Genomic DNA, 25,896 nt, shown 5'->3' on the forward strand with positions numbered 1-25,896 from the left:
CATGGGAGTGAGCTAATCGCGCTTAATTAACATCCCGCTAATCTAATGCGGCGCCGGGTCTACAGTCAATGGTCATGCTTTCTTCGTTGCCGCTGTCTCATTCTAGGTGTAAACATCCTCACAGCAAAGAGGATCCCTCTTGTTTTGGGCGAGAGATCAGTGCCAGAGGAATCGCTCGCCAGTATCGAGCAGAGAGGAGGAGAAGATCGAGAAGATCGAGGGAAAGAGGGTCTTTGTTTTTGTCGGTTCTCTCGACTTTGTGCAGTGGGCTCGCCGATCTAGGACAAAGGAGCGTCGTGGGCGATCTCGCCCGCGGTCCGGGCGTGGAATTGCTGTGGATTCCACTCGCGATCGGCGGGAGAGACGCGAGATAGGGGTTTCCAGTTCTTCCTTGTCATGATCTCGCGCTTCTTCTCTGTCGCTGGGATGCCACGCCCGCGAGATCCGAGGTTTGCTCTAGCTTGTCACCCAGAGACCAAGGCCGGACGAATTCCTCCTCGTCGATTCTCGATGGATTAGAGCAGGGACCCTCTCCAATTCTCTCTCTCTCTCTCTCTCTCTCTCTCTCTCTCTGATTTCTCCAATGGATCCAGCAGACGAGGAGAGATCCTTGGGAGTTGAGCTAGCATCGCCAGTGGAGGAGGAAGATCTGGGCGCTGCAAAGGCGAAGAGGGCGATGGGCCTGGTGGACTGGATTGGGCAGCTGCGCGCGGCATTTGGAGCCCCATTCCTGGCAGTGGTGATGATCGTGTATGGCGTCAACCAGGGATATGGCGAGAGCGTCAAGAACATGGCCATCAATTACTACTGGAAAGACGTCCAAAAGCTGCAGCCATCGTCAACCCAGGCATTCCAGGCAAGCGGCGCAAATTCTCTCCTTTTCCATACCTTTTCTTCTTTCTTCTTTCTTCTTTCTTCCAGGCACTGTCGAGCTTGCCATGGGACATCAAGCCAATCTACGGCCTTATAACGGACACGTTTCCCATTGGCGGGTACAGCGTAACTTTTGTAGAGTTCTCGGGCTTGCCAAAGATCTCTTCTTAAAACTTTGTTCTTGGCAGCTACCGGCGATGGCCTTACTTGGCGACGTGCGGCATGGCCGGCAGCTTGTGCTTGTGGATGCTGGCGCTTCTTCCCACTCCATCGCCGCTGGTCGCGACGCTGCTCCTCGCCGGTGCCGCGCTGTGTACCGCCTTCCCGGACGTCGTCACCGACGCCGCAGTGGCACAGCACAGCCGAAACGTACCACACCTCGCCAGTGATTTGCAGGTAACCATTCTTCTCTCAGTGATTGCGAGTCGAGAACTTCGCCACCGTCACGGCTAGATCGAAGAACTTTAAGGAGCTCGCTTGATCGTCTTGAGTTCTCGCAAAAAGATCCTGGAAGAGAACTTGAGTGGATTGATCGAGCGAAAAGTTACCAGCTAGGGAGAGAGAATTTACCACCATTTCTTGATCTTGATAGGAAGAGAGCTCCGCTACTGCCACCCTGAGATGATCTGATGCTGTTGTTTTGCACAGAGCTTGTCGTGGGGGAGCATGGCGATCGGTGGCCTCTCCGGGTGTGGGATTTCCGGGCCAGCCGTCCACTCCTTGGGTCCAAAGGGAGCTTTCCTCTTGATCTCCACGGCGCCTCTCATGCTCATCGTTGCAGCGTGGGCTCTTCCCGAGGACAAGCTCCCCAAGCAGCTCGCGGGGGCCAACTTCGCGGCACTGCTCCGCACGGTACACCTCTTCACCGCCACGGTCCGCAGCCCGAGCATCTGGAAGCCAGCCCTGTACATATACCTCTTCAGCGTGAACTCTCTCTTCCAGCCTTTCCACCTCCTTTTCTTTGTTTCGATCTCGCAATGCTGCTGCTCCTCCGTTGGTTCCTCACGTAGAATTCTCGTCGCTGCAGGGAGCTGTGTGTCCTGACATCTCGGAGGCAATGTTCTTCTGGATGACGGACTCCAAACACGGGCCCGGCTTCAGCGAGAACTTCCTCGGCCTCGTCAGTGCAATCGGCTACGTCGCCATGGTCTGTGGGATCCTGCTCTACAACACCTGCTTTCGATTCTACTCGTTCCGGACGATGTTCAAGTGGACTCAGGTAACTCGATCGCGAGCGAGCTTCTCTCGCCACCTTGAACGTTTGCTTCCCAGGTTGCAGTCTGCCTCGTCAGTCTCCCAGACATTGCTCTCGTCACGAGATACAACTTGAAGCTCGGTGTTCCAGACCATTTTTTCGTGCTCGGTGACAAGGCGCTGTCGAGCGTCATCTTCAAGCTGCAGCTGATGCCAATGCTGGTGCTCTCGGCCAAACTTTGCCCGCCGGGAGTGGAGGGAACAGTGTTTGCCTTTCTCATGTCCGTGTCCAATCTCGGAGGTACCACTGCTTCCTGGCTTGGCGCTTGGCTCCTCAGGCTCTTCCACGTCAAGAAGGACGACTACACCAATCTGTGGCTGGCCGTGGTGGTGAGAAGCATCATGAGATTGTTGCCATTGATCTTCCTCACGGCTCTTGTCCCGGACGGTGGCCCCGACACGCTCGTTGATAATGGTCCTGCTTTGCAAGTGGTAGCTTCAAATCAGGACGAGAGTGAGGCTCAAGATGATCTTGTAGAAATGAAGAAGTTGGCCAAAGGAGTTGAGCTTGGACAAGAGAGCCAGCTTCTCATCCAAAGCTTGTAACTCAAAATTGTGGAATGTATAACAAGAAATAATTTGCTACAACAGAAAAAAAGAGGTCATAAAGTATTTTTGTGATTGTAAACTTACTTGAAATTCTCACTTTCATTCGCGAACATTATAATATATATTTCGACGAAACCTGTGAGATTGGTTAGTAACATATTAACTCACGAATGCAACGCACCTGAGTATCCCCGTTGGCGGTCTCTTCTCGTGTCTGGACCAGATGAGAAAGTTTGGAACTCCAATCTTACGTTATAAGGCAATATAGCTCTTCCTTTAATCAATCGTAAAAGCCGAAATTTGCCGGCAATTGTTGCAACAACCTGCATGCATCCATGCAGGCTCGTTAGCGTCAGAAATTTGAGCAAGCTTGCCTGCTTTGCGCGTACACCGGAGCAAACATGGCAGTCAGAGGTGCATGGTCGGACAAAGAGTAGTTGTCGGGCCATGTCCCCTGCTCCACTTCCGGGGGATGAAACGATGCGTGTCTCACGTCAAGCTCAGGACTCGACTCCACCAGGCAAGGATGATGATCCGGCTCTTCAGGCTGAGCAAACTCCCAGGAGCTTTTTCTTATTTCCGTTTGGAAGATTCTCTTCGACCAGCTGCCAAGGCTGCTTCCGTTGTTGCAGTCGAAAGTATTGTCAAACGCGAGACTCTCCTGAAATATAGACTTCATAAGACTTTTCTAAGTTGAGTGACATACGTACTTGAAATTCGTCGTAGTCAATGACGCCGTTGCCATCAAAGTCTGCAGATTTTATCAGTTCCTCAATCTCATCTCTTGAGAGCCCTTCCAAGTCCTCCTTCGTCAGCTCAAGCTGCGATTTCTTTGTTAGATACGCAAGTTAGAACTGCATGCAGACCTACCCGTCTTAGAGTCGCATGGAAATCTTCATACGTCAAGCATTCATCGCATTCGTTCTGCTGGAAAAAACAAAACGCGTCTCTTCCTTGTTTGCCGTGTTCACGGAGAAGTTTTGACTGTCACAGGAAAAGAGAAAAACAAGTGAAAATGAAAAAGCACTTTCGTATGGACATACTTTAATGATACCGAATACAGCGCTTTTCCAGTTTTCTCTCAGCGACCCTGTACTTTTGCTGGGATTGAGCAACCATATAAAATCGACTCCACAAATATTGCCCCGGTGATTACGATGACTCACCCACTGAGAAAAAAATATGTCAAAAACGTCTAGTGGTGTGGACTCCTTACCCGATGCGCATCAGCTTCACAATCCGAATATTGGTGAGCAACATCGTACGATGACACAAACCCTTGCGACCGCAGGAACTTGTACACCTGGCCCCTTTTGCTCCCGTTCCAGTCCCTGAAAAAAATCATATGTAACGTGCTGGAAGATGTGGGATAGCTTGACTAACCCGCAGAGTAAAACTGGCGCATGCGATAGATTGTGGTCATCTTTGTACTGCTCCAAATACTTGAGGATCTTGTAAACCTGCTCGCCACGAATTGGTCAGCTAGCTAGTCACAAAGCACACCAAACTCATACCTGACGCAGCCGCACCAGACAAAAGTTGGAGTTGTGCGGGAATATGAGATGAGTATTGACAAGAAGAACTTCTTGTTGTCCAGCTACGTGCAAGCAGTCTCTGTACATTGGAATGTTTGATTGGAGGCGTAGAAACTGGGCAACACGGTCACCGCAATCGTGAAACTGCAGCTCCTGATAGTCCATCACCCGTAAGACGTCTCTTTTTACAGCAGTGAAGAGCCCTGGAAAGCTAACAGCACTTCCATATGAATGGAAAGGAGACAAAGAAATGAAACACACGTACCATCACCGCGTCCGTTTGGCCTAGCAAGTTTTCGCATGTCATACCCCGCTGCTCCTAAAGTTTTCTCATACAACTCAACTAGCTCTTCGTTTCCCGTCCAAAATTCCTAGCGAAGAACAAGACACAGAATAAAAAGATAATGATCGATCTTGTTGCTTTACCTGCAAGCAAATTGCCGACGATTTCCCTTTCAGAAGCATGTCCAGTATCCTCCGATTCCTGTCCAGCCAGACCTCTCGAGATTGGCTCTCGCGACATTCCTGCAAAAATATTTCCTTGCTAAGACCACGATAAAAATTCTTGGAGCCAAAGAATTTTCGTTACCTCTCCATTGACGCGCTTGTAAATCGGTGCCAAAATGTTGAAAGTAGTGCACGAGAAGGACGTGTTCACCGCGCTAGAAGCCGCTTCGTCCTTGAAACAGACAGCGCGACCGGCTTCCCTCCACGATCTCTTCCTCTTCAAATCGCCCGAGGATGCCAAGTCCCACGGCGCTTGGCACAGCATGGTATTTCGAGCCGCGGAGGACTGATTCGCCGACGAGAAATCGTGAAGAACGGGCATTCTCAGACCTGGCGGGCGATCCAAGCCGAGCGGCTGTGAGCTGATCGGAGGATCGAAGAAGAGGAGGAAGAAAAAAAAAAGAACCGGAGAAATCCCTGTGCGAGATTCCTTGCGCTCATTGCGAAACAATGGACAACGCGCAATGGAATCGCCAAATCCTCGCCCTGGCCGCGCCTTCCACACGAATCCTCTGACCAAACTCCACCATGGAATGGAAACCCTACAAAATTCCCACACACACACGATCGATATTTCTTTTCTTCGTTTGCCGCACACGTCCGCGTCACCGCAAGGAGGAGGAGAGAATATCCCATCGGCACAAACGCGCCAATTGGCTGGATCAAACGGACGGCGCGGATGCGCGAGCGGAGATCCCAGCCGTCAAACCTAGGGCTCCTCCGTAAAAAGGGGATTTGGCGGGGCGCAATCTCCGTGCCAAGATGTGTGATCAGCACCGGCAGGAGATCGATGCGGAGCTGCAGCGGCGAAAATCTCTGGGCTGCGATGGCGAGGAGGTGGAATCGGCGGCGTCGTCGGAGAAAATCTGCCACTGCCGCCCGTTTTGCAATTGTCACTGCCAGCTCCACGCCTGCGGCTGCGCTTGCGGATGCTCTTGCTTTTGCGTGTGCCACTGCCGCTGCCCGACGTGCCACTGCCCCTCTTGCAATTGCCAATCCAGGAATGGATGCCACTGCAAATGCCACTGCGTTTGCCTGTGCTTTTGTAGTGGCCGCGAGAGGAGCATGAGGAACACCAACAAGCGGCGCTGCAAGATCTGTCGCTGCGATCCAATCACGCTCTACAAGCCCACCAATGTGAATTCCTACGCGCGGCAGCACAGCTCCAGTTCGTGATCCTCCAATAGATCGATCGATCGAACGACATTTTGTTCCTAGTTTTTGTAAAAAATGGAGTTTTTGGATCAAACAAAGCTTGAGAAAGACACTATTTTCCTAGTTTCTTCTTCTAGGGTTGGAAGAAATCGTGCAGAATGGAGAGCTCCGGCGAGGTAAGTGGCGATGCTGGCGGCGATCCTTTGCAAATTTCTCCACTTTCCAGGCAGAAGAGAGGAGATTAGCGGCGGCGCACGCATTGACGCACTACTCTCCATTCGCCATGACTTGCATCGGCGAGAGCGTTACTCCCAGCCAGCTGAGACTCCATCTCCTCCAGGTATGGTTTCTCCAAAAGTTTCTCCCAGGATGATCTTCCATCTCTTCCACGATCTCAGGAACTCTCAGGAATGCCATCGACTTTGAAGACCCCCGGCCCCTCGGAGATCCGCAACGCCCAGAGGGTCACCACTCCAGTAGAGTTTCCCCCGCGAGAAGAAGAAAGAGTCAAGAATTGAAGATCTCTTCCATGCCAAAATCTCTTTTTGCAAAGCTTCCGGATCGAGATCGCGCCTAGCTATGGCCTGGAGCTCGCCATGACTTCTCTTCCATGCCAAAATCGTTTTTTTGCAGAGCCCCTGGATCGAGATCGAGCTCAGCTATGGCCTGGAGCTCGGCATGACGATACTATCGTCCCTCCTAAACCCCGCCGCCACCTTTCCGAGCACGAACTCCACCCCTTGATGCGCATTCTCCACCGCCTTGGACACCCGGATCCACCGCTCGCCGTGCTTCGGCTCCGCCGCCTTGCATCTCTCCACCACCTCCTCGATCGCCTCCGCGCTCCCGTGCTCCTGCTCGAACCGATACAGCACCGCCCAAAAGTCCCCGATATCCGGCGCCGCAGCCACTGCCCGCTTGATCCAGCTCCTCGCCTTGTCAACCTTGCGGTCCTGCCAGAAGAACTTCCCCACCACCGCCACCACGAACGGATCCTGCTCGCTGTTCTTCACCGCATCGAAGCTCCTGGCCTTCCTCTGCGCCCGCGGTGCCATCTCCGCGCTCGCGGCCCACAGGATCCCGCTCCTCCGGCACTCCTGGAGCGCTTTCGCCATGAGCGCCTCCGCCTCCTTCCACTTCCCCGCCCGCGCCTCCGCTCGAATCGCCGCCAGCCACAGCTCCGGATCCTCCTTCTTCTTGAGCCGCGCCGTCGTGAGCAGCGCCCTCGCCTTCGCGATCCCGCCACCTTTCTCTTCGAGCTCCGCCGCCGCCAGCCACACCGGCGTGCTCGTCGCTGGATCACACCTCTCCAGCGCTCGCTCGTACACGCTCCTCGCGGCGGCGAGGTTCCCAGTTCTCTCCTCGAGCTGCCCGAGCATCAGCCACAGCTTGTGGAATCCCGGGAAGCGCTTGAGCCCCTCCTCGAGCAGCCGCCTTTCCTCCGCCACCTTTCCCAGCTCCCGCTCCACCATCGCCGACTTCATCCACACTCTCTCCGAGCAGCCACCGCGCTCCCTCGCCTTGGCCAGCAAGATCCTGGCCCTCTCCGGCTCGCGGCTCTCAAACTCGAGCTTGAACGCCGCCAGCCAGATCTCCTCGGACTCCGGGATCGCAACGTATGCCGCCGTGAGGATCGCTCGAGCGCCATCGATGTCTCCCGCTAGCCACTTCTCCTTGGCTCCCAAGAGCCACAACACCTCGGCCTTTGGACAGCACCCCACAGCGCGCTCCAGCAGCGAGTCCACCGCTTCCCTCGATCCATGGCCCTTCTCCAGCAGCGCCGCCTTGATCCACACGCTCTTCTTCCCAGGAAACTCTTCCAGCGCGCGAGTAAAGATCGCCCTCGCGGTCGCGACCGATCCCCTCTTGAGACACTCCTCCGCGTCCGCCACCAACGTCCTCTTCTTGTCCTCCTCCTCCACGCCCAACCCGATCGTCCTCCTCACGATCGCCGCGCAAGTCACCGCCGCCGCCGCTCTCTCCGCCGCCTCCGCCTCCTTCATCCAGTACTCGCGGTCGATCACCACCCCGAGCCTCTCCAGCGACCGTATAGCGCGGTCGATGATCTCTGCCACGCGAGAGCCATTCCCCGCCGCCTCCTCGAGCTTGGCTGCCGCGATCCAGATCACGGGCTCGGTTGGCAGCGCGTCGCGAGCTCGGTTGAGCACCACCCTCGCCTTGTCGTAAGTCTCCAGCCTCGCCAGCGCCAGCCATAGCTCCACGTGGTGGCGGCAGCACTCGGTGGCGCGGCCCAGCAAGATCCTCGCCTCCTCCTCGCTCGCCAGCTCCACCACCGCCTTCCACAGCCGCACCGAGTCGGGTATAAACTCGAGCCCCTTGCGAAGAACGCGGCTCTTAGCGGCGCTCTCCTCCTCAAGCCCCGCCGCCGCCATCCACAGCTTCACCGACGTGGGGATCGCCTTCACTGCCGCGGAGATCACTCCCTTGGCGGCGGCGCCGCTCGTCAGCCTGCATGCCTCGAGCCACACGTCTTCGTTCTTCGGACACTCCTGGCACCCCTGGTGGATGACGCTCCGCGCGGCGGTGATCTTCCCCGCCACCTCCTCCAGCCGCGCCGCCGCCATCCACCCCGGCGCGTGCTTTGGATTGGTCTGGATCACGGACTTGAGCAGCAGGCGCGCCTTCTTCATGTCGGAGATCTCCGCGTCGCTGGTGATCTTCATGCTCTTGAGATCGGTGAGGTAGCCTCGGGGATCCACGACCGTGAGCCCACTGACCGAGTCGGACAAGCGATCCAGCTTGAGCGAGAGAACCGTGCCGCGTCCCTCGCCCACGGCTGTGAGGCTGCTGATGTTACTACTAGCGGCGCCGCCAACCACGGTAGCGCCGCCACCACCCTGGTCCAGGACCGTGTTACGCTCCTTTTGGGCCTTCTCAAGGAGTGTGTCCGGCGGAGGAACATAGCTTTCAAACCGCGCCTTCTTCTTCCGCCGCGACAGATTCGTCGCGTCGGGGATCTTCTCCCACTCTTGCGGGGGCAGCTCCACCAGAGTTCTCGTCACGTCCGCCAGGAGCTCCTTGATCGTGGGAGTGCTCTCGCGGCGCTGCTCGATCGAGCGCTTGAGCCGCTCCTCCCGTCGCTCCTTCCGTCGCGAATCCATCCTGGCGGCGACGCTCTCATACACCGCGTCGGCCTCATCGTCGTCGGCGTCATACACACCTGTGGCAAACAGCCCCACATCGTTACCCTCGAACTCGTCAAACTCTTGGTTCTGGATTTGGCCATACCCGCTCACCTCGTGCTCATCTTCCTCATCCTCCGCCCCACCGCCGCCAATAGGCGGCGGCGCCGCTTTGCCCCTGCCCCGCCCAAAGCTGGTGGTGGTGGTCTCCGGCGCCGCTCTGGCGGGGCCGATATCCGATCGAGTGGTGAAACCGGTGGCGCCGCGGCCCAAGCCAGCGACGTAGCCGGGCGGCGCCTTCGCTGTGAGGAAATCCAAGCGCTTACCCCCCATACTTTGCCCTAATCTACTGAAGAGCTTATATAATGGAAAAGGAACCTTTTCTCCTTTTAGGGCATATAACTTAAAAGTATTACGACCTTTTAGCCTCTTTTTGCCGTTTTAGGGCAGCTTTAAAGTAACCTAAAAGGCTGTCCTTTAAACAATCTTAGCCCAAAACATCGTTATTTTTAAGAAACTTTTAGTGAGACAAAACGCGAGAGCTTGGCATTGCCACTCTCGTAAGAAATAGTAACGAACGAAAAAGGATTAAAAGCTCGGAGTTTTTTGCTCGAGTACCTCCCGGTTCCTCCCTTTCGATCCGGGGAGAGACGCGCGCTCGCTCTAGTAGCGGTAGTGAGCGGGCTTGTATGGACCTTCCACTGGAACGTTGATGTACGCGGCCTGGTCGGCGGAGAGCTTGGTCAGCTTGGCACCCAGCTTGGGCAGATGCAGCGCCGCCACCTTCTCGTCCAAGTGCTTTGGAAGAACGTAGACCTTCTTCTCGTACTTGCCGGACTTCCTCTCGTTCCACAGCTCCAGCTGCGCAATCACCTGGGAAAGGAGTCGAATTTCAAGTTAGCACGCTTCGAAGTCACAGCCGCTATATCTAAGTCACTGAGAAACAGAGATATAGTTCTCACCTGGTTCGTGAAAGAGCAGGACATGACGAAGCTGGGATGCCCGGTCGCGCAGCCCAAGTTCATGAGACGACCCTCAGCAAGGACGATGATCCCGGTGCCTGTCTCCGGGAACACCCAGCGGTCGGTCTGAGGCTTGATGGTGATCCTCTTCACGCCGGGGTATGTCTCAAGGCCCAGCATGTCGATCTCGTTGTCGAAGTGACCGATGTTGCACACGATGGCGTTGTTCTTCATCTTCTTCATGTGGTCTACCATGATGATGTCCTTGTTTCCAGTGGTTGTCACGAAGATGTCAGCCACCGAGACAACATCCTCCAGAGTCAGCACCTCGAGACCCTCCATCAGAGCCTGGAGAGCGCAGATTGGATCAATCTCGGTCACAATGACGCGAGCTCCAGCGGCCTTCATTGCTGAGGCGCAACCCTTGCCGACATCTCCGTATCCAGCGACGACTGCGACCTTCCCAGCGATCATCACATCAGTTGCTCGCATGAGTCCATCAGGGAGAGAGTGTCGGCAGCCGTAAAGGTTGTCGAACTGTAAAAAGAAAAGCACTCACGATGAGCACTAACTTTTCAAGAGAATAAACAAAAGAAGTCGTGAGTACCTTGCTCTTGGTGACTGAATCGTTGACATTGATAGCCGGGAAGAGCAGCGATCCATTCGACTGCATCTGGTAGAGCCTCTTGACACCAGTGGTGGTCTCCTCAGAAACACCAACAAGCCTCTCCATCATCTTGTGGTACCTCTTGGGATCGACCTGGAGGCCCTCCTTGAGGATCCCAAGAACGATCTGGAACTCCTGGTTAGTGGTGGAGCTCGGATCCGGCAGCGTTCCATTCTTCTCAAACTCCTTCTCGGCCTTGACACCCTCGTGGATGAGCAAAGTGGCATCGCCACCATCGTCGACAATGAGATCTGGGCCGCCGCCAACACCCCAGTCGAGAGCACGCTCAGTGCACCACCAATACTCCTGCAAGTTCTCCCCTTTCCATGCAAACACCGCGGCGCTGTCACGGGCAATCGCGGCAGCAGCGTGGTCCTGGGTGGAGAAGATGTTGCACGAGCACCAGCGAACCTCAGCACCAAGGGCCGTGAGAGTCTCGATCAAAACAGCCGTTTGAATCGTCATGTGGAGCGAGCCAGTGATCCGAGCTCCCTTGAATGGCTGCGCGGGGCCAAACTCGGTTCTACAGGCCATAAGGCCCGGCATTTCGACCTCAGCGAGCTCGATCTCCAGCCTTCCAAAATCCGCCTGGGACATATCCTTGACCTTGTACTCGCGCCCGGCGGCAGTCTTCTCAACCGATAGAGCCATCTGCGAGAGCAAGAATGCGTCAGATCTGGAAGATAGAAATGCGCGACGCCAAGATCTAGGATATTTCGACGACCCTAAGCTCAAAAGCCGCAAGATTTGGAGAGATTGCGAGTGCTGAAACCCTGGATCTACATTCCAATCGGGAGCTCACCTTGATAGCGCCGAGAGATCGAGAGAGATCTGAGCTGCGAGAGCGTCGAATGCCGCTGCCGCCGCCTTGGAAGAGCCTGAAAGAACGAGGTCGCTTCACTCCCGTGAAACCCTTTTTGTTATACTTCAATGGGCCCCGTCAGGACGAATTAGACACTGGCACGTGGCAAATCGCTGACTAGATGAGCTTACCTACCAAATCGAACAATGGGTCACTCGTTCAATTCCGTCCAACCGCATTCCATTGTTGACTGGTTGATAGTGTGGTTGAGTTTTAAATTAACAGTGCCATTTTGCTACAGATTTTTCGATCCTCTTCTTCAAAATTTATATTTGGGGACAAAGTGCAATTTTGCAGGATTATTTTATTGATAAAGAGATTCACCACTGTACTGTGTACTTTTACTGGCCACAATTTGTCCATTTCTAAATGTTCCACATAACTATGGGCTCAACTCCAACCTCTAGATTTCATAGTACATTATGGGATCATAGTTGTGTTGCCCTTGCAGCTTCAAGAATCACATGTCACTAGCAATTATATTCAAATGTTTATGTAATATAACCATTAGAATTTTAACTTCAATTAATATAAAAAATTAATGAGGCTCTCACTATCCCAATAAAAATAGATAATTCATAATATATATATATATAGAGAGAGAGAGAGAGAGAGAGAGAGTACATTAAAATAAGTTTTTCATCTAATATATCTTAATTGTCATTATTTTCTAGATAATTTTGTATATGTTAATATATTAATTGATATACTTATATACAAGAATGAATGGACCAGATTCAATTCCAAATGAACAATCCATATGCTATATGTTTATATATATATATATATATATATATATATATATATATATATATATATATATATATATATATATATATATATATATATATAGACATGTATTTATATCATGGAAAATGTATCCACAATAAGAATAAATCGTTAAGACTAAAGGAACAATCATTTCTGCTACTTACTTGAAATTCTGGAGGATACTTGCCACTCCTAAAAATTGCACTACCTCAAAATGCCACTTAGGTGTGCAAGCAAAGCAAAGACTAAGCACAAAGAGTTTTTCCTATGCTTTTTTAATTAGCTCCCCATGTTCCATCATCTCATCCATGGTATGCACGATTCAAGCTTAGATCCAGGTGTGGATCATAGAGATGATCTAGCAGTGATTATCCAAATATACATACTCATTCATACACAGTCATATATAATTCTTTCCTCATGTGTGCGTGTGTCTGTCCACTTTCACTTTGAGGCTGAGGATGTTAAAAAGGAGAAATATGAAGCAACACCTAGGGTATATGGATGTGAAACACAAAAGTCTCACTCCCTCCAGATACCTGATCACTTGGCTAATGAAATTTAATCTCCCTGTGGATGCTAGAAACACCCTCCCAATGACTGTTTGTGATACATGCAAAGAATTTTCCTAAGGATTCCAGAGCACACCTGGGAACTCGCAGCCTCCAGCTGATTGTACTGGCATAACAGTGAGCCAGTAACTTGGTTTTGGAAATTTGGAAGCTGGAGCAAAGTGTTGAGAGTTAGAGATGCAAGCATGATTGGGTGAGTGCTCTCAAAATTGAAATCCTAACCACGAGTGGCAAACAAAAGAGGAGCATACCTAATTGCATAGGCTTCACGAGCTGATGGTGAGAGCTGAAAAGAATTTCACATCCTAGTCTTCAATGCTTCATTCATATCTGCTGAAGAATTTTCCTTTTCACTGGTCTTTTTTCCTTGATAGTTTTAGGGCGGAGAAAGGTTGCATTTGTTATGGGCGCTGTGGATTTGATGATTCGGGTCGCTGTGTGTAGCATCCTCCAGAGTATCGAGGTAAATCAGCTTCCATCCTGGATAATGAATTAGCGTTCGCTCGCCAGAGAGTCCAGAATGACCAGGTTGACAGGAGGATCTTGCCTCCAAGTGGATGTAAGTCATCGAATAATGAATGATCAAGAAATGTTTTTGTCACTCGCAAATTTTGATTTTGCGAGCATACCCTATCTATGCCATCATCCAAGAGGTGAGCCCATTTGCACCACCTTACGTCTCTTTGCAGGCCGGAGTGGAGAACGGCTTCGAGCAGGCTTCTGTGGTTTTCTTTGCCCTTCGACTTTTCTTGCCACAAGATACATCGCCCGCACCACCTGTCCATTGTCTTGCACTACATCGCGTCTGGAAAGGTGCTCCGAAAACAAAAGCTCATGTTTGTTCGTTTGGTAGATGCACATCAGTCGCGAGTCGTGAGTCTATTATAACTAAAGTCGACTGTTTGGTTATCCCATGCACAATGCTCACCAGTGCCACGTAAAAGACTGCAGTTGATACTGTGATCAACAGAAACAAGGAAAAGCTTCTCGCGGAGCTATATGCTGCCTTTAAAGTGCGCTTTTTTTCATAATGTAAGTCGACTTTTTCTGATCAACTTCCAGTGCAGCTTTACTGGCGCCACGCTGAGCACTCTCTACGAGCTGCTGCGGGAGAAAATCCGGGAGGCACACAAATCCAGAAAGAGCAACAAAGGTCGTGTTGCCGAGCAGGACTTGGATCTCATTTCCGACCGCCCTGGACAACACGGGGCCTCACGATAGGCTTTGATACGAAATGCTCTACGAACAGCTCTCTTGTGAGTAAATATTCTAGAATACTTTACTATCTAATGGTTGTTATTTATTTAGATTAATTTTGTATTTATAAATTGTAAACATGTTTATAATTATAAACTTCCATTTGATTAATTGGATTAATATATAGGAATAACACTACTACTAAGAAAATCAAGTGTTGTTGCGTATAACATATTATTATTGCATGAATTGACTTAAGCTATATAAGTAAGTAGCAAATCAAGTTTTAAAATTGACATATTTATATTTTCTCAAATTAAATAGATTTATGTAGCCCTTTTCCTTGAAGGGCAATAAAATAGATTATTCTTTCAGAATATTTTTTTCTTTTCTAAAGGATGAATGAATATTCCAAATGTGATGAATTTCTCTATCCATTTTGTTAGTGTATAATTTTATATTCCATTTTTCTCTTACCACCTCTTTGGTATGGCAATGAATATAATTGTGTATATTTGTTATAATGCTTAAATTATTTATCATATGTAGATTTATTGTTTGTTTTGAGTTGTATACAAAAATATTATGCACACAATCACTTTTCAATTGCTATATTAGCAATCAAAATGTGATTATGTATATAATATTTTTGTCATGGGATATACCCTATATACATGGCGTGACATCCTATGCAAAACTAATCTCAAACAACATAAGATCACCACAAATCTAACAAACGGTTTTTTGTCTTGTATGATTGAGTGCAGATTTATAATCTCTTGATTGTGATCATCTCTTTACTCTTATTTCACACAACTGTGGCTCATTTCTTATAATTTAGAAGCATAATTTTATTGTAGCATTCCCTTGGTCCCCACATCATATGTTGCAAGAAAAGCATTTAAACCACAATAACACTCTTGAGGTGATACACCCCTTCCTAACCTCCTAATTTATAGTTTTGAGATATTAGTGCAATGTACATTGGTGTAAGTTTTTGAATTTTTATTTTCTGGGAGATCACCCAACCCAATATTATTCAAAATATCCCAAAATTCTTAACTAATTAAAAAAAGATTGCCTCTACTTTCTATATTTGAATTCTTATAGATTTAATTACCCCACTATGCCCTAATGTCATTCCACACACAATATTTCATTTTCAATCAACATAATATATTCTATTACTGTTTACATAGTCTCAGATTTAGGAATCGGGCAATTTCTTTTGCAGCTCTGGCGTCCTTTTTGCCAGTGTTAAAGCTGACATATAGCATGTGAATACGTACTACGGTATGCACAAAGCTTTACCGCAAGCATACACGTAGCTCAATATCGACATAAAAGACACAAAAGTCCTAAAAGGTAGTGCATGCGTCACAATGCATCCTTTCTCAACTTGGAGATACCAGTTATTTAAGAACACTTGAAAGATGTACGTTTCTGAGGACAACCAGGCAATTCCATGCCCGAGCGGGGGAGGAGCTACTGGACGTGGCTCCTTGTCCCAGTTCGGAGAGCTCACCGAGACGAAGCGAAGCTCGTGTTTGATCGCCGTCGTGGGTCTCTGCGTACGCCCGCTTCGAATGCCCCCAGCAGCCCCCGAGGATCGAGATGGTGTCTCCTGGACTGCCGTAATCGCAGAGCTCTCTCAAAACTATCGCCTCCAGGACACAACACAATACCGACCGCAAAGTTTAGACAAGACAATAACATCATAGTCCTCGCAGTGGTTGAGCTTCACCATCTCAGTGAAGTTCTTGAGCGGGTTGGCGTCCTCTTCTTGTCCGTCAGACTCTGCTTCATGGCGATGGCATCAGGGAGCTCTACATTGTTAATAGATGCACTAGTCGGTAGCCACGATCTTCTATCAATCTTTCCTCACGACATTCTAGGGAGGAAATAGAAACCTTATTATAACAACCTTTGCGATGTAGGCAAAGAAACATAGAGTCAATCATGCACACCATCCACCAACACCGAGGACTGCTATGCAGTGGAGCCCCGAACAGCACTGTACTCCCCTTGGAATATAGAACGGTGCACAACTCTTGCCCTTGCCGGCACAATTCTCATTCAAGGTGAGAGCTAGATCCCCATGATCATCTTCTGCATCACACAGAATCTTAGTGACCAAAAGAGCCAATGAAACCTCACACTCACCAGTGTTAACAGGATGATCTTCAGCGAAGCCAGCTACCTCCTGGTTCTGCCGAGTTATGTCGTAAACCTCTTCTCCTGCAGCACAGGGAATGTCAGTGACCAAGAAACCGGAGCCACATCTCACACTCACCGATATTAGCAGGACGAGCAGATGCCATAAACATTGCCATGGTGCATGCTACAGCAAGAAAAAGAGTAAAGCGGAGAGCCATTGGCATGAGACTGGATACAACCGATTGAATGAGCGCTAGGAATCATAGAAGCCTACAGTTTATATATTCTAGAGCTGGTTGTATTTAAAACGTGCTGCTGCAAGCAGCCAATTATATTGAGCCACGTGTATGCTAGCTGTAAAACGTTGTACATAACGTAGTACGTATTCACATGCTATATGTCAACTTTAACACTGACGCCAGAGCTGCAAAAGAAATTGTCCGCATTGTGACACTGAGACTATGTAAACAGTAATAAATTGTCCGCATTGTGACACTGAGACTATGTAAACAGTAATAAAATATATTATGTTAGTTGAAAATGAAGTTGGTGATGAATTTGAGGTGGGTAATTTTATTTGACCATTTTTGAAAAGGGTAGAAATTTGTTTTTAAGGGCTAACCTTCAAAACAAAGAAACTTTTAAAATACAAAAGCTTAAAGATTTTGAAAGTTCTTTTCTTGTCCTTGACTGTCAAGTGGCTCTTGTTGGGTAGTGGGGATAGTTCTTCCTTAGGCTTACCTTAGTTATTCTCATATAAAATGTGTGAGTCACTTGGTAATACAAGGGGAAGTGTACCTCAATTTGGCAAAACATTGCAAAATATATGAAAAAAATTAAATATATGTGTGTTTAAATTATTGTAATACACATGTGTGACTCACAAAATTATACAACTTTTTTTTACGTATGGGCATGCAATAATGCCTTTCTAAGTTAGTGTCACATATACAATTTTCTACGCTATATTTGACTCAATGTCAAATTTTTTAATATGTTAGAAGGGTTTACACTTTGGGTTAGGGCTTGTAGTTGTGATGTTTAAAACAATTCGATCTATAAGAATTCAAATATAGATGGTAAGGGCACATTTGGAATACTCATTCATCCTTTAGAAAAGAAAAAATATTCTGAAAGAATAATCTATTTTATTGCCCTTCAAGGAAAAGGGCTACATAAATCTATTTAATTTGAGAAAATATAAATATGTCAATTTTAAAACTTGATTTGCTGCTTACTTATATAGCTTAAGTCAATTCATGCAATAATAATAATAATGTATTGCGTGCTGCATGCAGCAACACTTAATTTTCTTAGTAGTAGTGTTATTCCTATTGATTAATCAAATTAATCAAATGGAAGTTTATAATTGTAAACATGTTTACAATTTATAAATATAAGAGTAATCTAAATAAATAACAGCCATTAGATAGTAAAGTATTCTCGAATATTTAAATATATTCTAGGTATATTCACTACCACACCCAAATTAAACTATTATGAAGTAATATTAAAAGTAGCATCTCGAATGGAGAAAAACTAGTTAGAGTCATGTTGGCAAAAAACAACTCAGAAAGGAATCTTTAGTAAGACATTGATTGAGATCAATCTTCTCTAAAGTCATATTAAAACCCAGGGTTTAAATCAGCCACTCAAGAAATTTTAGAAAAGTAAAATTAAAGAATAAAAGGCAAATTAACATACAATTTGGACTGCTTCAACCACTATAGAGAATATTATATACATATGGAAGGCGCGCGCCGCGCAACCTCCACTCCTTTCGCAGCACGCACTTGTGTTTTTGCTTCTCTCATCGCAACCAACTGAGAAGAGCTCCCTCGGGTTGGGCGCCTGTGCCCGGGAAACGGCCTTAAGACCGTTAACGGACACGTGGAATAACGTGATTCGAGGATGAGAGGGTTTCTCTAGAACTGGCAGCTGGTAGCTGGGTTTTGGAGAACCTGGCAGTTGTTAGCCTTCTCGCAGAGAACCTGACATCATCCGACGGCTGCCAACGGCTAGATCAAGTTAACGGGCGAGCCACAGCCCGTTAAGAGAGGAGGTCCAGGCAGCGCCAGATTGATTACGAGCTGCTAGATCTGGGGGATGTTGCCAGAGATTTGTGTGTTCTTCCTGTAGCAGCTCTAAGAGGGAGAGGGAGAGGGAGAGGGAGAGAGAGGGGAGGCGAGAGGGGGAGAGGGGGAATGGATTCTTTCAATCCGTTCCAGGAGGAGGTGGGCGGGGGGGGGCATCCAGAGCACGTTTGCGGACATGGCGCTGCAGCACAAGCTCACCTTCCTCGTCGACAACTCGTCCCTCTGCTGCTGGACGTATGCAATCGTCTGGCAGCTCTCCAGCGCCGACGGCCAGATGTAAGCTCTCTCTCTCTCTCTCTCTCTCTCTCTCTCTCGTAGCATCACCTAGCATCATCTGCCATGGTTCTAAAAGGCGCTCACTTCACTTCAGGATTCTGAGCTGGGGCGACGGCTACTTCTCCACCAACGAGAACAGTACCCAGCGGAACGAGGCCAAGCAGTTCGATGCCGACCAAATTCTCAGGCGCAAGGTCCTCCGCGAGCTCCACGACCTGTGCCATCCCGAGGAGGATTATCGAGAGGTGGACCATGTCACCGACCAGGAGTGGTTCTATCTCCTCTCCATGTCGTGGAATTTCGCCTGCGGTGAAGGGTACGTAGAAACACGCTTCTTGTCTTGTTCCAAGGCTGATAAGCTCCAGGAGAACTCGCAGCATTCCAGGGCGGGCGTTCCAGTTTGGGCAGCACATATGGATTTGCGACACTGTCAAGCCCATTAACTTTCAGTGTGCGCGACTGGAGCTTGCCAAGGTAACGTATTCTTTTTCCTTTGTTTTTATCACCTGCGCTCCAAGATTGCGTGCTGACTTCACTCCTCCCCTCTGTGCTTGTGCCCAGAGCGCAGGAATTCAGGTAACCAAAAGTTGAACTGGCCATGTTGTATAGATCTCTCACGTACTCCACGCTGCAGACAATCGTCTGTGTTCCCACCCGAAACGGAGTTGTGGAGCTGGGATCCACCGAAATCGTAAGCTTTCGTGTTTTTCGCTTCTCTCTGTTGGAGATGATATATGTGGTGCCGCAGGTTAACGAGTGCTCGCGGACACTCCAAGACATAAGGAGATACTTTGAGGAGGAGCAGCAGCAGCAGCAATCACAGTAGCAACCGCAGCAACAGCAACTTCTTTCCCACCTTTGAAGTTTCTATTCATTGCTCTTGAACCCGCAGGATTCCTCGTTGCTATCCGGTCCTATATCCAGCACCAGGAAGTTTCCAGCTTGTGCCCCTGGGGATTTCTTGCCTCCTCTGAAAGAAAAGTCTCCTGGGTCATATGTCCTCTCAACATCTCCCAATCAAAACGCCGTATGCATTCCAATAGAGATCATATTTCCTCGAGGCCTTGACAACCCTTGTCACTTGCTCGACAAGCTCAACATCGCTAGCATTGTGTTTTGGCATGATCTCATGGATGAAGGACGAGCACACGCTGCTTAGAACAGAGATTGTGCATGCTCCTCACCTCCACCCTGATGGGATTGGTTTGCAACAGAAACGTACTAATTTTTCTTCTTGGTGGAAATCTCCAACAGCCTTTACAAACTGTGTCTCACGGAAGACCAGCTGCTTTGCAGTATTGGAAACGTCACCTCAAAGATCTTCATCGTCTTGCTTTGAAAAATCAGAGGAGAAAAACAGTCCAAGATGTAGAGAAAAGAAATGTACGTCCTCGTCCAGAGCAAGAAAAGTTAGGGCTAGGGTCAGCGTCCAGTTTATCTCTGAGCGTAAAAAGTATATACGCAGAACAAGGATGGCGTTTCTGCGAGCGCAGCGCGTTTTGTACATCCATCCCACAGGCGAAGCGGAACTAGACGAAGGAGTGCTGCGGCACAAGGGGAGGAGAGGTAGGCCAGTTCCCAGCGCTCTGCCCGATGTGGCCGGCCTTCGGGGATGGCTGCAGGAAGAACTGCCTTCTGTGGATTCGGTCCTCGTTCCCGGCGATGGATGGTACAATCCGGAGTACTTACCAGACGGCCCACTTCCTGTGAGCTTTGCGCTTCATGTGCGTGGATCCGAAGGTAAAGTAACTGGTTTTTTGCTCTTGGTCTCCGCTCATTCTTGGCGATGGTGATCAGGCAAGCGACGCAGGGACGAAAACACCGCTGTGACAGTCGCAAGGAGTCAGACGAAGAGGGTGAAGGATTACCAAGTATACGAGCCCATGCTAGTGGAGCCGGATATCCTACTGGGCGGCCGGTCGAGTACCATGCTTGTGGCTCTAAAGTGGCTAGCTTTGCTCGAGCGCGAGGCCGCCAAGGTAGACCTTACAAGCCTGAGAGAGCTCAGGCTTGCCAAGGTGAAGCCAAAGGAGAGCGCCTATTATCCCGGCGTCTTGGCCTTCTTACGAGCTGCTTCGATTGGTCAGACAGGCTTGAATTTCGGTGGGCACGGCTTGCAGGGCTTTATATGCGGCAAGCCAAGAGTTGTGTCGGAAGTGAAAACGAAGGTTTTCTATGCAACTGATAAGGATGAGACGGGTATGGTGGCCAATGCTACGCTGATAAAGCAGGAAACAGACTATCTGAAAACGGGAATCGAGGGAACGGATGAGACGGCTCGTCTGGGGTGCCTGTTTTGCCGCATGGACAGGTTCTGGATTGTCAAGTACCTGCGAGTGACGGATAAGGTTCAGGTGACGCCGGGATTTCCTTTGCCTCTGCAGCTGGCCGACTTCAGTCCGGATTTTGTGCTGATGAAGCTTTCGTGGCTAAATGAGACCAGCTTGGAGAGCATCAGCCTGAAAGACGTTCTACCTCCTAAACCGATGCCTGGATTCTGTACGTTGGTCTCCTATACGGAGGAACTGCAGCGAATGTACGATCTACCGCTGCTGAGTGTTCGTTTCGTGGGACCAAGCACTGATATCCCGCTCTCAGATCTGACGCCGGTGGCTTATGGCAAGAAGTCCCTTGTGGTGCTCCGACGATCGGCATTCAATGTCCTCAAGATCTGCTCGCCATCGAGTGCTGAGATGGAGCGACGCATCCATGCAGCATCCGACGGGCACTGCAACGTGCGGAGGCTTGTGAACTGGGGGATGGTGAGCATTGGGGAGAACAATGACGTGTTTGGCTTTCTGGAGCTCGAGGGCTATGGCCAGCCTTTGGGTCGGGAGCACATTGCCGACATGGAAGCGATGGATGATATGTGGAATCAGGCATACCGGGGGCTCAAGCATCTCCATTCCAAGGGTGTTCTTCACCGCGACGTGAAGCCAGACAACCTGGTCGTGTTTCCGGGCAACGTGCTCAAGATAAACGACTACGATGTGTCGTGCTTCAAAGGCGAGAGCCGTGCTTACAGCGAGATGGTGGGAACTGTCGGGTACCAGTCTCCTTCTGATATGTTGCCGTATGCGGAGGAGGACGACGTGTTGTCTCTGGCGCTCTCTTTCTATGCTCTCAAGTTTGGAACGACAACGACTTCGAAAGCGGGCCGGCTCCATATCTTACTCCGAGAGCTGCAGCCGGATGTTTTCCCTGGAGCAATGATCCAGGCAGTGGAAGAAGCGGTGATGCAACTCAACTTGGAGCTACTCGAAGAAGATTAGTACTAAATTTATAAAGTGAGCCTATTGAATGGTTTGTAAATTAAGACCTACTGTGTTCCTGAAGTGCCATTTGTAGCAACACCCAGTAATCACATAGACGTGGATCCCAATATGTCAGAGTCTATCAGGTTGGAGTTGTTTTATTTTGTTTGTGGTGGGCATGATGTTATTAGGAGCTGCATTTCGCAGTACATGTTCCATGCAGCACTTCTTCCTTCCCTCAGCTTGCACTTGGCAAGTCTACCACGCGGATGGAGGTCGACCCTCCAGCCAGTTTAGCAACACAAGAACAAGGTGGCGGTGGTGGTTGTGGTGGTGGTGCTCGTGTACATTGCCACATAGGAATCCATGTCAAGCTACAGTTGCACCTGGTGGTGAAGATGTAGAATTGTTTCCTGTTGAACAATTGGAAAAGTAATGGATGTATCTAGATGTTCATGGATAACAGGAGTACTCCTCCACTCTTTCACAGCATGCTGTGTGGAGTTGATGGAGGATGAATGGTTGGTTTATATTCATTTTCTTTTGTGTTGTTAATGTTACTAAGGTGATCGTCTTCGTGGATTCAGGTTTAACAATCTCCTCCATTCACTGCTTTATTGTCAATGTTTGGCAACATCTTTATAGTGCCACTTATGCAAGTTTCTAGTCCATTTGAATTGGTCATATATAATTTGATGGGCCATTTTCATAGGGGGTGTTATTATATTGTCATTGTATCTGATTACTTTATTCAATGAGTTGAGGTGTGTACACCTTGCAACATAATTTGAAAACCTGAGTATATCCTTTCAACTCAAGATTGTGAAAAGTGCTCAACATATGAATCTCTCTTTTCTCCCTATGGATGCTAGAAACACCCTCCCAATGATCAATGATTGTGACTGTTTATGACACATGCAAAGAATTTTCCTAGGGATCCCAGAGCACACTTGGGAACTTGCAGCTTCCAGCTTCCAGCTGGCATAACAGTGAGCCAGTAACTTGGTTTTGGAAATTTGGAAGTTGGAGCAAAGTGTTGAGAGTTAAAGATGCAAGGATGATTGCTGAGTGCTCTCAAAATTGAAATCCTCGAGTAGCAAACTAGTGGAAGTCCAAAAGAGGAGCATACCTAATTGCATAGGCTTCACGAGCTGATGGTGAGAGCTGAAAAGAATTTCAATGCTTCATTCATATCAGATATTCCTGCTGAAGCCTTTTCCTTTTCACTTGTCTTTTTCCCTTGATTGTTTTAGGGCGGAGAAAGGCGATGGAAACGGTGGTATCGGTGGTGGAGTTCATGAAAGCAGCCCGTGAAGCCTGACTGGATGGAAGTATGGATATAAGGGTACTAGACCTGAGTTGGAAGAGATTGACAGGAAGGAAAAGGAGCAGTCAGCATTGTACAGGGAAGTGTATTTGGCACTATTTGCTCCAATATGGGCGCTGTAGATTTGATGATTCGGGTCGCTGTGTGTAGCATCCTGAGGTAAATCAGGCTCCATCCTGGATAATGAATTAGCGTTCGCTCGCCAGAGAGTACAGAATGGCCAGGTTGACAGGAGGATCTTGCCTCCAAGTGGATGTAAGTCATCTAATAATGAATGATCAATAAATGTTCTTGTCACTCGCAAAATTTGATTTTGCGAGCATACCCTACCTATGCCATCATCCAAGAGGTGAGCCCATTTGCACCACCTTACGTCTCTTTGCAGGCCGGAATGGAGAACGGCTTCGAGCAGTGGTTTTCTTTGCCCTTCGACTTTTCTTGCCACAAGATACATCGCCCGCACCACTTGTCCATTGTCTTGCGCTACATCGCGTCTGGAAAGGTGCTCCGAAAACAAAAGCTCATGTTTGTTCATTTGGTAGATGCGAGTCGCAAGTCTATTATAAGTAAAGTCGACTGTTTGGTTATCCCATGCACAATGCTCACCAGTGCCACGTAAAAGACTGCAGTTGATACTGTGATCAACAGAAACAAGGAAAAGCTTCTGGCGGAGCTATATGCTGCCTTTAAAGTGCGCTTTTTTTCATAATGTAAGTCGACTTTTTCTGATCAACTTCCAGTGCAGCTTCACGCTGAGCACTCTCTACGAGCTGCTGGGGGAGAAAATCCGGGAGGCACACAAATCCAGAAAGAGCAACAAAGGTCGTGTTGCCGAGCAGGACTTGGATCTCATTTCTGACCGCCCCACGGGGTCTCACGATAGGCTTTGATACAAAACGAAGAGCTCTCTTGTGTGTAAATATTCTAGAATACTTTACTATCTAATGGTTGTTATTTATTTAGATTAATTTATATTTATAAATTGTAAACATGTTTATAATTATAAACTTCCATTTGATTAATTGGATTAATATATACTACTAAGCAAATCAAGTGTTGTTGCGTATAACATATTATTATTGCATGAATTGACTTAAGCTATATAATTAAACAGCAAATCAAGTTTTAAAATTTACATACTTATATTTTCTCAAATTAAATAAATTTATGTAGCCCTTTTCCTTGAAGGGGATTAAAATAGATTATTATTTTAGAATATTTTATAATATTTTTTGGATGAATGAATATTCCAAACGTGATGAATTCCTCTATCCATTTTGTTAGTGTATATTTTTATATTCCATTTTTCTCTTACCATCTTTGGTATGGCAATGAATATAATTGTGTATATTTGTTATAATGCTTAAATTATTTATCATATATAGATTTATTGTTTTTTTTTGAGTTGCATACAAAAATATTATGCACACAATCACTTTTCAATTGCTATATTAGCAATCAAAATGTGATTATGTATATAATATTTTTGTCATGGGATATACCCTATATACATGGCATGACATCCTATGCAAAACTAATCTCAAACAACATGAGGTCACCACAAATTTAACAATCACTTTTTTGTTTTGTATCATTGAATGCAGATTTATAATCTCTTGATTGTGATAATCTCTTTACTCTTATTTCACACAACTGTGGCTCATTTCTTATAGTTTAGAAGCATAGTTTTATTGTAGCATTCCCTTGGTCCCCACATCATATGTTGCAAGAAAAGCATTTAAACCACAATAACACTCTTGAGGTGATACACCCTTTCCTAGCCTCCTAACTTATAAAAATGAGATATCAGTGCAATGTACATTGGTGTAAGGTTTTGAATTTTCATTTTCTGGGAGATCACCCAACCCAATAATTCAAACCCAAATATCCCAATATTTTTAACTAATTAAAAAAAGATTGCCTTTACCCTCTATATTTGAATTCTTATAGATCTATTTTTTTTGTTACTTACAATTAATCCACTCCAAATAAGGAGGCAAGATCCTTTATTCAGTATTTTTTATTCAAAAATATAACTACAAGTCCTAACCCAAACTCTAAACCCTTTTGACATATAAAATTTTTTTAATGTTGATTCAAATGTAGTGTAGAAAATTGTATATATGGCACTAATTTAGAAAGGCACCATTGTATGCCCATACATAAAAAAAAGCTGTGTTTTAAAGTATAATTTTGTGAGTCATGTGTATTATAATAATTTAAACAAACATGTATTTGCTTTTTTTCATATATTTTGCAATATTTTGCCAAGCTGCCCACCTAAGGTACACTTCCCCTCATATTACCAAGTGACTCACACATTTTATGTAAGGATAATCAAAGTAAGCTTAAGGAAGAACCATCCCCACTACCAAACAAACTTGACAGTCAAGGACAAGAGAAGAATTTTCAAAATCTTTAAGCTTTTGCATTTTAAAAGTTTCTTTGTTTTGAAGGTTAGCCCTTAAAAAAAAAATTCTACCCTTTTGAAAAATGGTTAAAAAAATTATTTTCTTTACCCCACTATGCCCTAATGTCATTCCACACACAATATTTCATTTTCAAATAACATAATATATTCTATTACTGTTTACATAGTCTCAGATTTAGGAATCGGACAATTTCTTTTAAAGCTGACATATAGCATGTGAATACATACTATGGTAAAGCTTTACAGCAAGCATACACTTAGCTCAATATCGACATAAAAGACACAAAAGTCCTAAACAGGTAGTGCAT

General features: G+C 47.5%; 7 protein-coding genes and 1 long non-coding RNA gene across 11 annotated transcripts; 3 read left to right on the forward strand and 5 right to left on the reverse strand.

Moving 5' to 3' along the window:
- Window positions 1-18: 18 nt before the first annotated feature.
- Window positions 19-2,739, forward strand: LOC9630256 (probable folate-biopterin transporter 6). Of its 2 annotated transcripts, none has more exons than XM_024661420.1 (6): window positions 19-856; window positions 922-992; window positions 1,062-1,269; window positions 1,522-1,797; window positions 1,901-2,092; window positions 2,146-2,739. In XM_024661420.1, exons 1-6 carry the CDS (start codon window positions 584-586, stop codon window positions 2,671-2,673), a joined length of 1,548 nt encoding a protein of 515 aa, XP_024517188.1. In that variant the 5' UTR covers window positions 19-583; the 3' UTR covers window positions 2,674-2,739. The 2 variants fall into 2 exon arrangements, with proteins under 2 accessions (XP_024517188.1, XP_024517189.1); XM_024661421.1 differs by having other exon boundaries at window positions 1,522-1,725.
- LOC112341402 lies at window positions 851-1,987 on the reverse strand. Its single transcript, XR_002990538.1, has 2 exons — window positions 1,444-1,987; window positions 851-1,380 (listed from the first exon to the last, which is right to left on the reverse strand). It is a non-coding gene; the product is annotated as an uncharacterized LOC112341402 (long non-coding RNA).
- A 184-nt stretch (window positions 2,740-2,923) lies between the features above and the next one.
- LOC9629795 (uncharacterized calcium-binding protein At1g02270) lies at window positions 2,924-5,238 on the reverse strand. The gene is made up of 11 exons (XM_024661422.1): window positions 4,801-5,238; window positions 4,638-4,736; window positions 4,477-4,582; window positions 4,191-4,414; window positions 4,060-4,136; window positions 3,893-4,007; window positions 3,720-3,845; window positions 3,547-3,660; window positions 3,387-3,497; window positions 3,051-3,337; window positions 2,924-2,999 (listed from the first exon to the last, which is right to left on the reverse strand). The coding sequence occupies exons 1-11, from the start codon at window positions 5,038-5,040 to the stop codon at window positions 2,957-2,959; spliced, it is 1,542 nt and encodes a 513-aa protein (XP_024517190.1). The 5' UTR covers window positions 5,041-5,238; the 3' UTR covers window positions 2,924-2,956.
- Window positions 5,239-5,949: 711 nt separating this feature from the next.
- On the forward strand, window positions 5,950-6,496 carry LOC112341401. 2 transcript variants are annotated; one of them, XM_024661417.1, is made up of 3 exons: window positions 5,950-6,049; window positions 6,100-6,213; window positions 6,272-6,479. In XM_024661417.1, the coding sequence occupies exons 1-3, from the start codon at window positions 6,032-6,034 to the stop codon at window positions 6,389-6,391; spliced, it is 252 nt and encodes an 83-aa protein (XP_024517185.1). In that variant the 5' UTR covers window positions 5,950-6,031; the 3' UTR covers window positions 6,392-6,479. The 2 variants fall into 2 exon arrangements, with proteins under 2 accessions (XP_024517185.1, XP_024517184.1); XM_024661416.1 differs by having other exon boundaries at window positions 5,950-6,213; window positions 6,272-6,496.
- Window positions 6,497-6,532: 36 nt separating this feature from the next.
- Window positions 6,533-9,415, reverse strand: LOC9630257 (protein STABILIZED1). The gene has a single exon (XM_002987561.2). The coding sequence runs from the start codon at window positions 9,347-9,349 to the stop codon at window positions 6,533-6,535; it is 2,817 nt and encodes a 938-aa protein (XP_002987607.1). The 5' UTR covers window positions 9,350-9,415.
- An 88-nt stretch (window positions 9,416-9,503) lies between these two features.
- Window positions 9,504-11,574, reverse strand: LOC9630258 (adenosylhomocysteinase 1). Its single transcript, XM_002987562.2, has 4 exons — window positions 11,448-11,574; window positions 10,586-11,296; window positions 9,979-10,515; window positions 9,504-9,889 (listed from the first exon to the last, which is right to left on the reverse strand). The coding sequence occupies exons 2-4, from the start codon at window positions 11,294-11,296 to the stop codon at window positions 9,680-9,682; spliced, it is 1,458 nt and encodes a 485-aa protein (XP_002987608.1). The 5' UTR covers window positions 11,448-11,574; the 3' UTR covers window positions 9,504-9,679.
- Window positions 11,575-15,855: 4,281 nt separating this feature from the next.
- LOC9629796 lies at window positions 15,856-16,458 on the reverse strand. 2 transcript variants are annotated; one of them, XM_024661438.1, is made up of 3 exons: window positions 16,341-16,458; window positions 16,211-16,285; window positions 15,856-16,153 (listed from the first exon to the last, which is right to left on the reverse strand). In XM_024661438.1, the coding sequence occupies exons 1-3, from the start codon at window positions 16,426-16,428 to the stop codon at window positions 16,005-16,007; spliced, it is 312 nt and encodes a 103-aa protein (XP_024517206.1). In that variant the 5' UTR covers window positions 16,429-16,458; the 3' UTR covers window positions 15,856-16,004. The 2 variants fall into 2 exon arrangements, with proteins under 2 accessions (XP_024517206.1, XP_002987609.1); XM_002987563.2 differs by having other exon boundaries at window positions 15,856-16,156.
- A 2,002-nt stretch (window positions 16,459-18,460) lies between these two features.
- LOC9630260 (transcription factor bHLH13) lies at window positions 18,461-19,810 on the forward strand. The gene is made up of 6 exons (XM_002987502.2): window positions 18,461-18,576; window positions 18,671-18,892; window positions 18,954-19,050; window positions 19,138-19,152; window positions 19,211-19,267; window positions 19,325-19,810. The coding sequence occupies exons 1-6, from the start codon at window positions 18,476-18,478 to the stop codon at window positions 19,400-19,402; spliced, it is 570 nt and encodes a 189-aa protein (XP_002987548.1). The 5' UTR covers window positions 18,461-18,475; the 3' UTR covers window positions 19,403-19,810.
- The last annotated feature ends 6,086 nt before the right edge of the window (window positions 19,811-25,896 follow it).

The sequence above is a fragment of the Selaginella moellendorffii genome, unplaced genomic scaffold (assembly GCF_000143415.4).
Source record: "Selaginella moellendorffii unplaced genomic scaffold, v1.0 SELMOscaffold_82, whole genome shotgun sequence".
NCBI classification, from domain to species: Eukaryota; Viridiplantae; Streptophyta; class Lycopodiopsida; order Selaginellales; family Selaginellaceae; genus Selaginella; species Selaginella moellendorffii.

Excerpts from the sequence above, each read along its gene's own strand:
- LOC9630260 (XM_002987502.2), top strand. The coding sequence starts at position 18,476 with ATGGCGCTGCAGCACAAGCTCACCTTCCTCGTCGACAACTCGTCCCTC. Across the intron at positions 18,577-18,670 it reads TCCAGCGCCGACGGCCAGAT|GATTCTGAGCTGGGGCGACG; the intron begins GTAAGCTCTCTC and ends ACTTCACTTCAG. Across the intron at positions 19,268-19,324 it reads AGCTGGGATCCACCGAAATC|GTTAACGAGTGCTCGCGGAC; the intron begins GTAAGCTTTCGT and ends GTGGTGCCGCAG.
- LOC9630257 (XM_002987561.2), bottom strand. The coding sequence starts at position 9,349 with ATGGGGGGTAAGCGCTTGGATTTCCTCACAGCGAAGGCGCCGCCCGGC.
- LOC9630256 (XM_024661420.1), top strand. The coding sequence starts at position 584 with ATGGATCCAGCAGACGAGGAGAGATCCTTGGGAGTTGAGCTAGCATCG. Across the intron at positions 1,270-1,521 it reads ACCTCGCCAGTGATTTGCAG|AGCTTGTCGTGGGGGAGCAT; the intron begins GTAACCATTCTT and ends TGTTTTGCACAG. Across the intron at positions 2,093-2,145 it reads CGATGTTCAAGTGGACTCAG|GTTGCAGTCTGCCTCGTCAG; the intron begins GTAACTCGATCG and ends TTTGCTTCCCAG.
- LOC9629796 (XM_002987563.2), bottom strand. The coding sequence starts at position 16,428 with ATGCCAATGGCTCTCCGCTTTACTCTTTTTCTTGCTGTAGCATGCACC. Across the intron at positions 16,286-16,340 it reads TGCTCGTCCTGCTAATATCG|GAGAAGAGGTTTACGACATA; the intron begins GTGAGTGTGAGA and ends CCTGTGCTGCAG. Across the intron at positions 16,157-16,210 it reads AGATCATCCTGTTAACACTG|AAGATGATCATGGGGATCTA; the intron begins GTGAGTGTGAGG and ends TGTGTGATGCAG.
- LOC9629795 (XM_024661422.1), bottom strand. The coding sequence starts at position 5,040 with ATGCCCGTTCTTCACGATTTCTCGTCGGCGAATCAGTCCTCCGCGGCT. Across the intron at positions 3,846-3,892 it reads GTGAAGCTGATGCGCATCGG|TGGGTGAGTCATCGTAATCA; the intron begins GTAAGGAGTCCA and ends TTTTTTTCTCAG. Across the intron at positions 3,498-3,546 it reads TCCATGCGACTCTAAGACGG|CTTGAGCTGACGAAGGAGGA; the intron begins GTAGGTCTGCAT and ends AAGAAATCGCAG.
- LOC9630258 (XM_002987562.2), bottom strand. The coding sequence starts at position 11,296 with ATGGCTCTATCGGTTGAGAAGACTGCCGCCGGGCGCGAGTACAAGGTC. Across the intron at positions 10,516-10,585 it reads ATTCAGTCACCAAGAGCAAG|TTCGACAACCTTTACGGCTG; the intron begins GTACTCACGACT and ends TTCTTTTTACAG. Across the intron at positions 9,890-9,978 it reads CCTGCTCTTTCACGAACCAG|GTGATTGCGCAGCTGGAGCT; the intron begins GTGAGAACTATA and ends CTCCTTTCCCAG.
- LOC112341401 (XM_024661416.1), top strand. The coding sequence starts at position 6,060 with ATGCTGGCGGCGATCCTTTGCAAATTTCTCCACTTTCCAGGCAGAAGA. Across the intron at positions 6,214-6,271 it reads TGAGACTCCATCTCCTCCAG|GAACTCTCAGGAATGCCATC; the intron begins GTATGGTTTCTC and ends CCACGATCTCAG.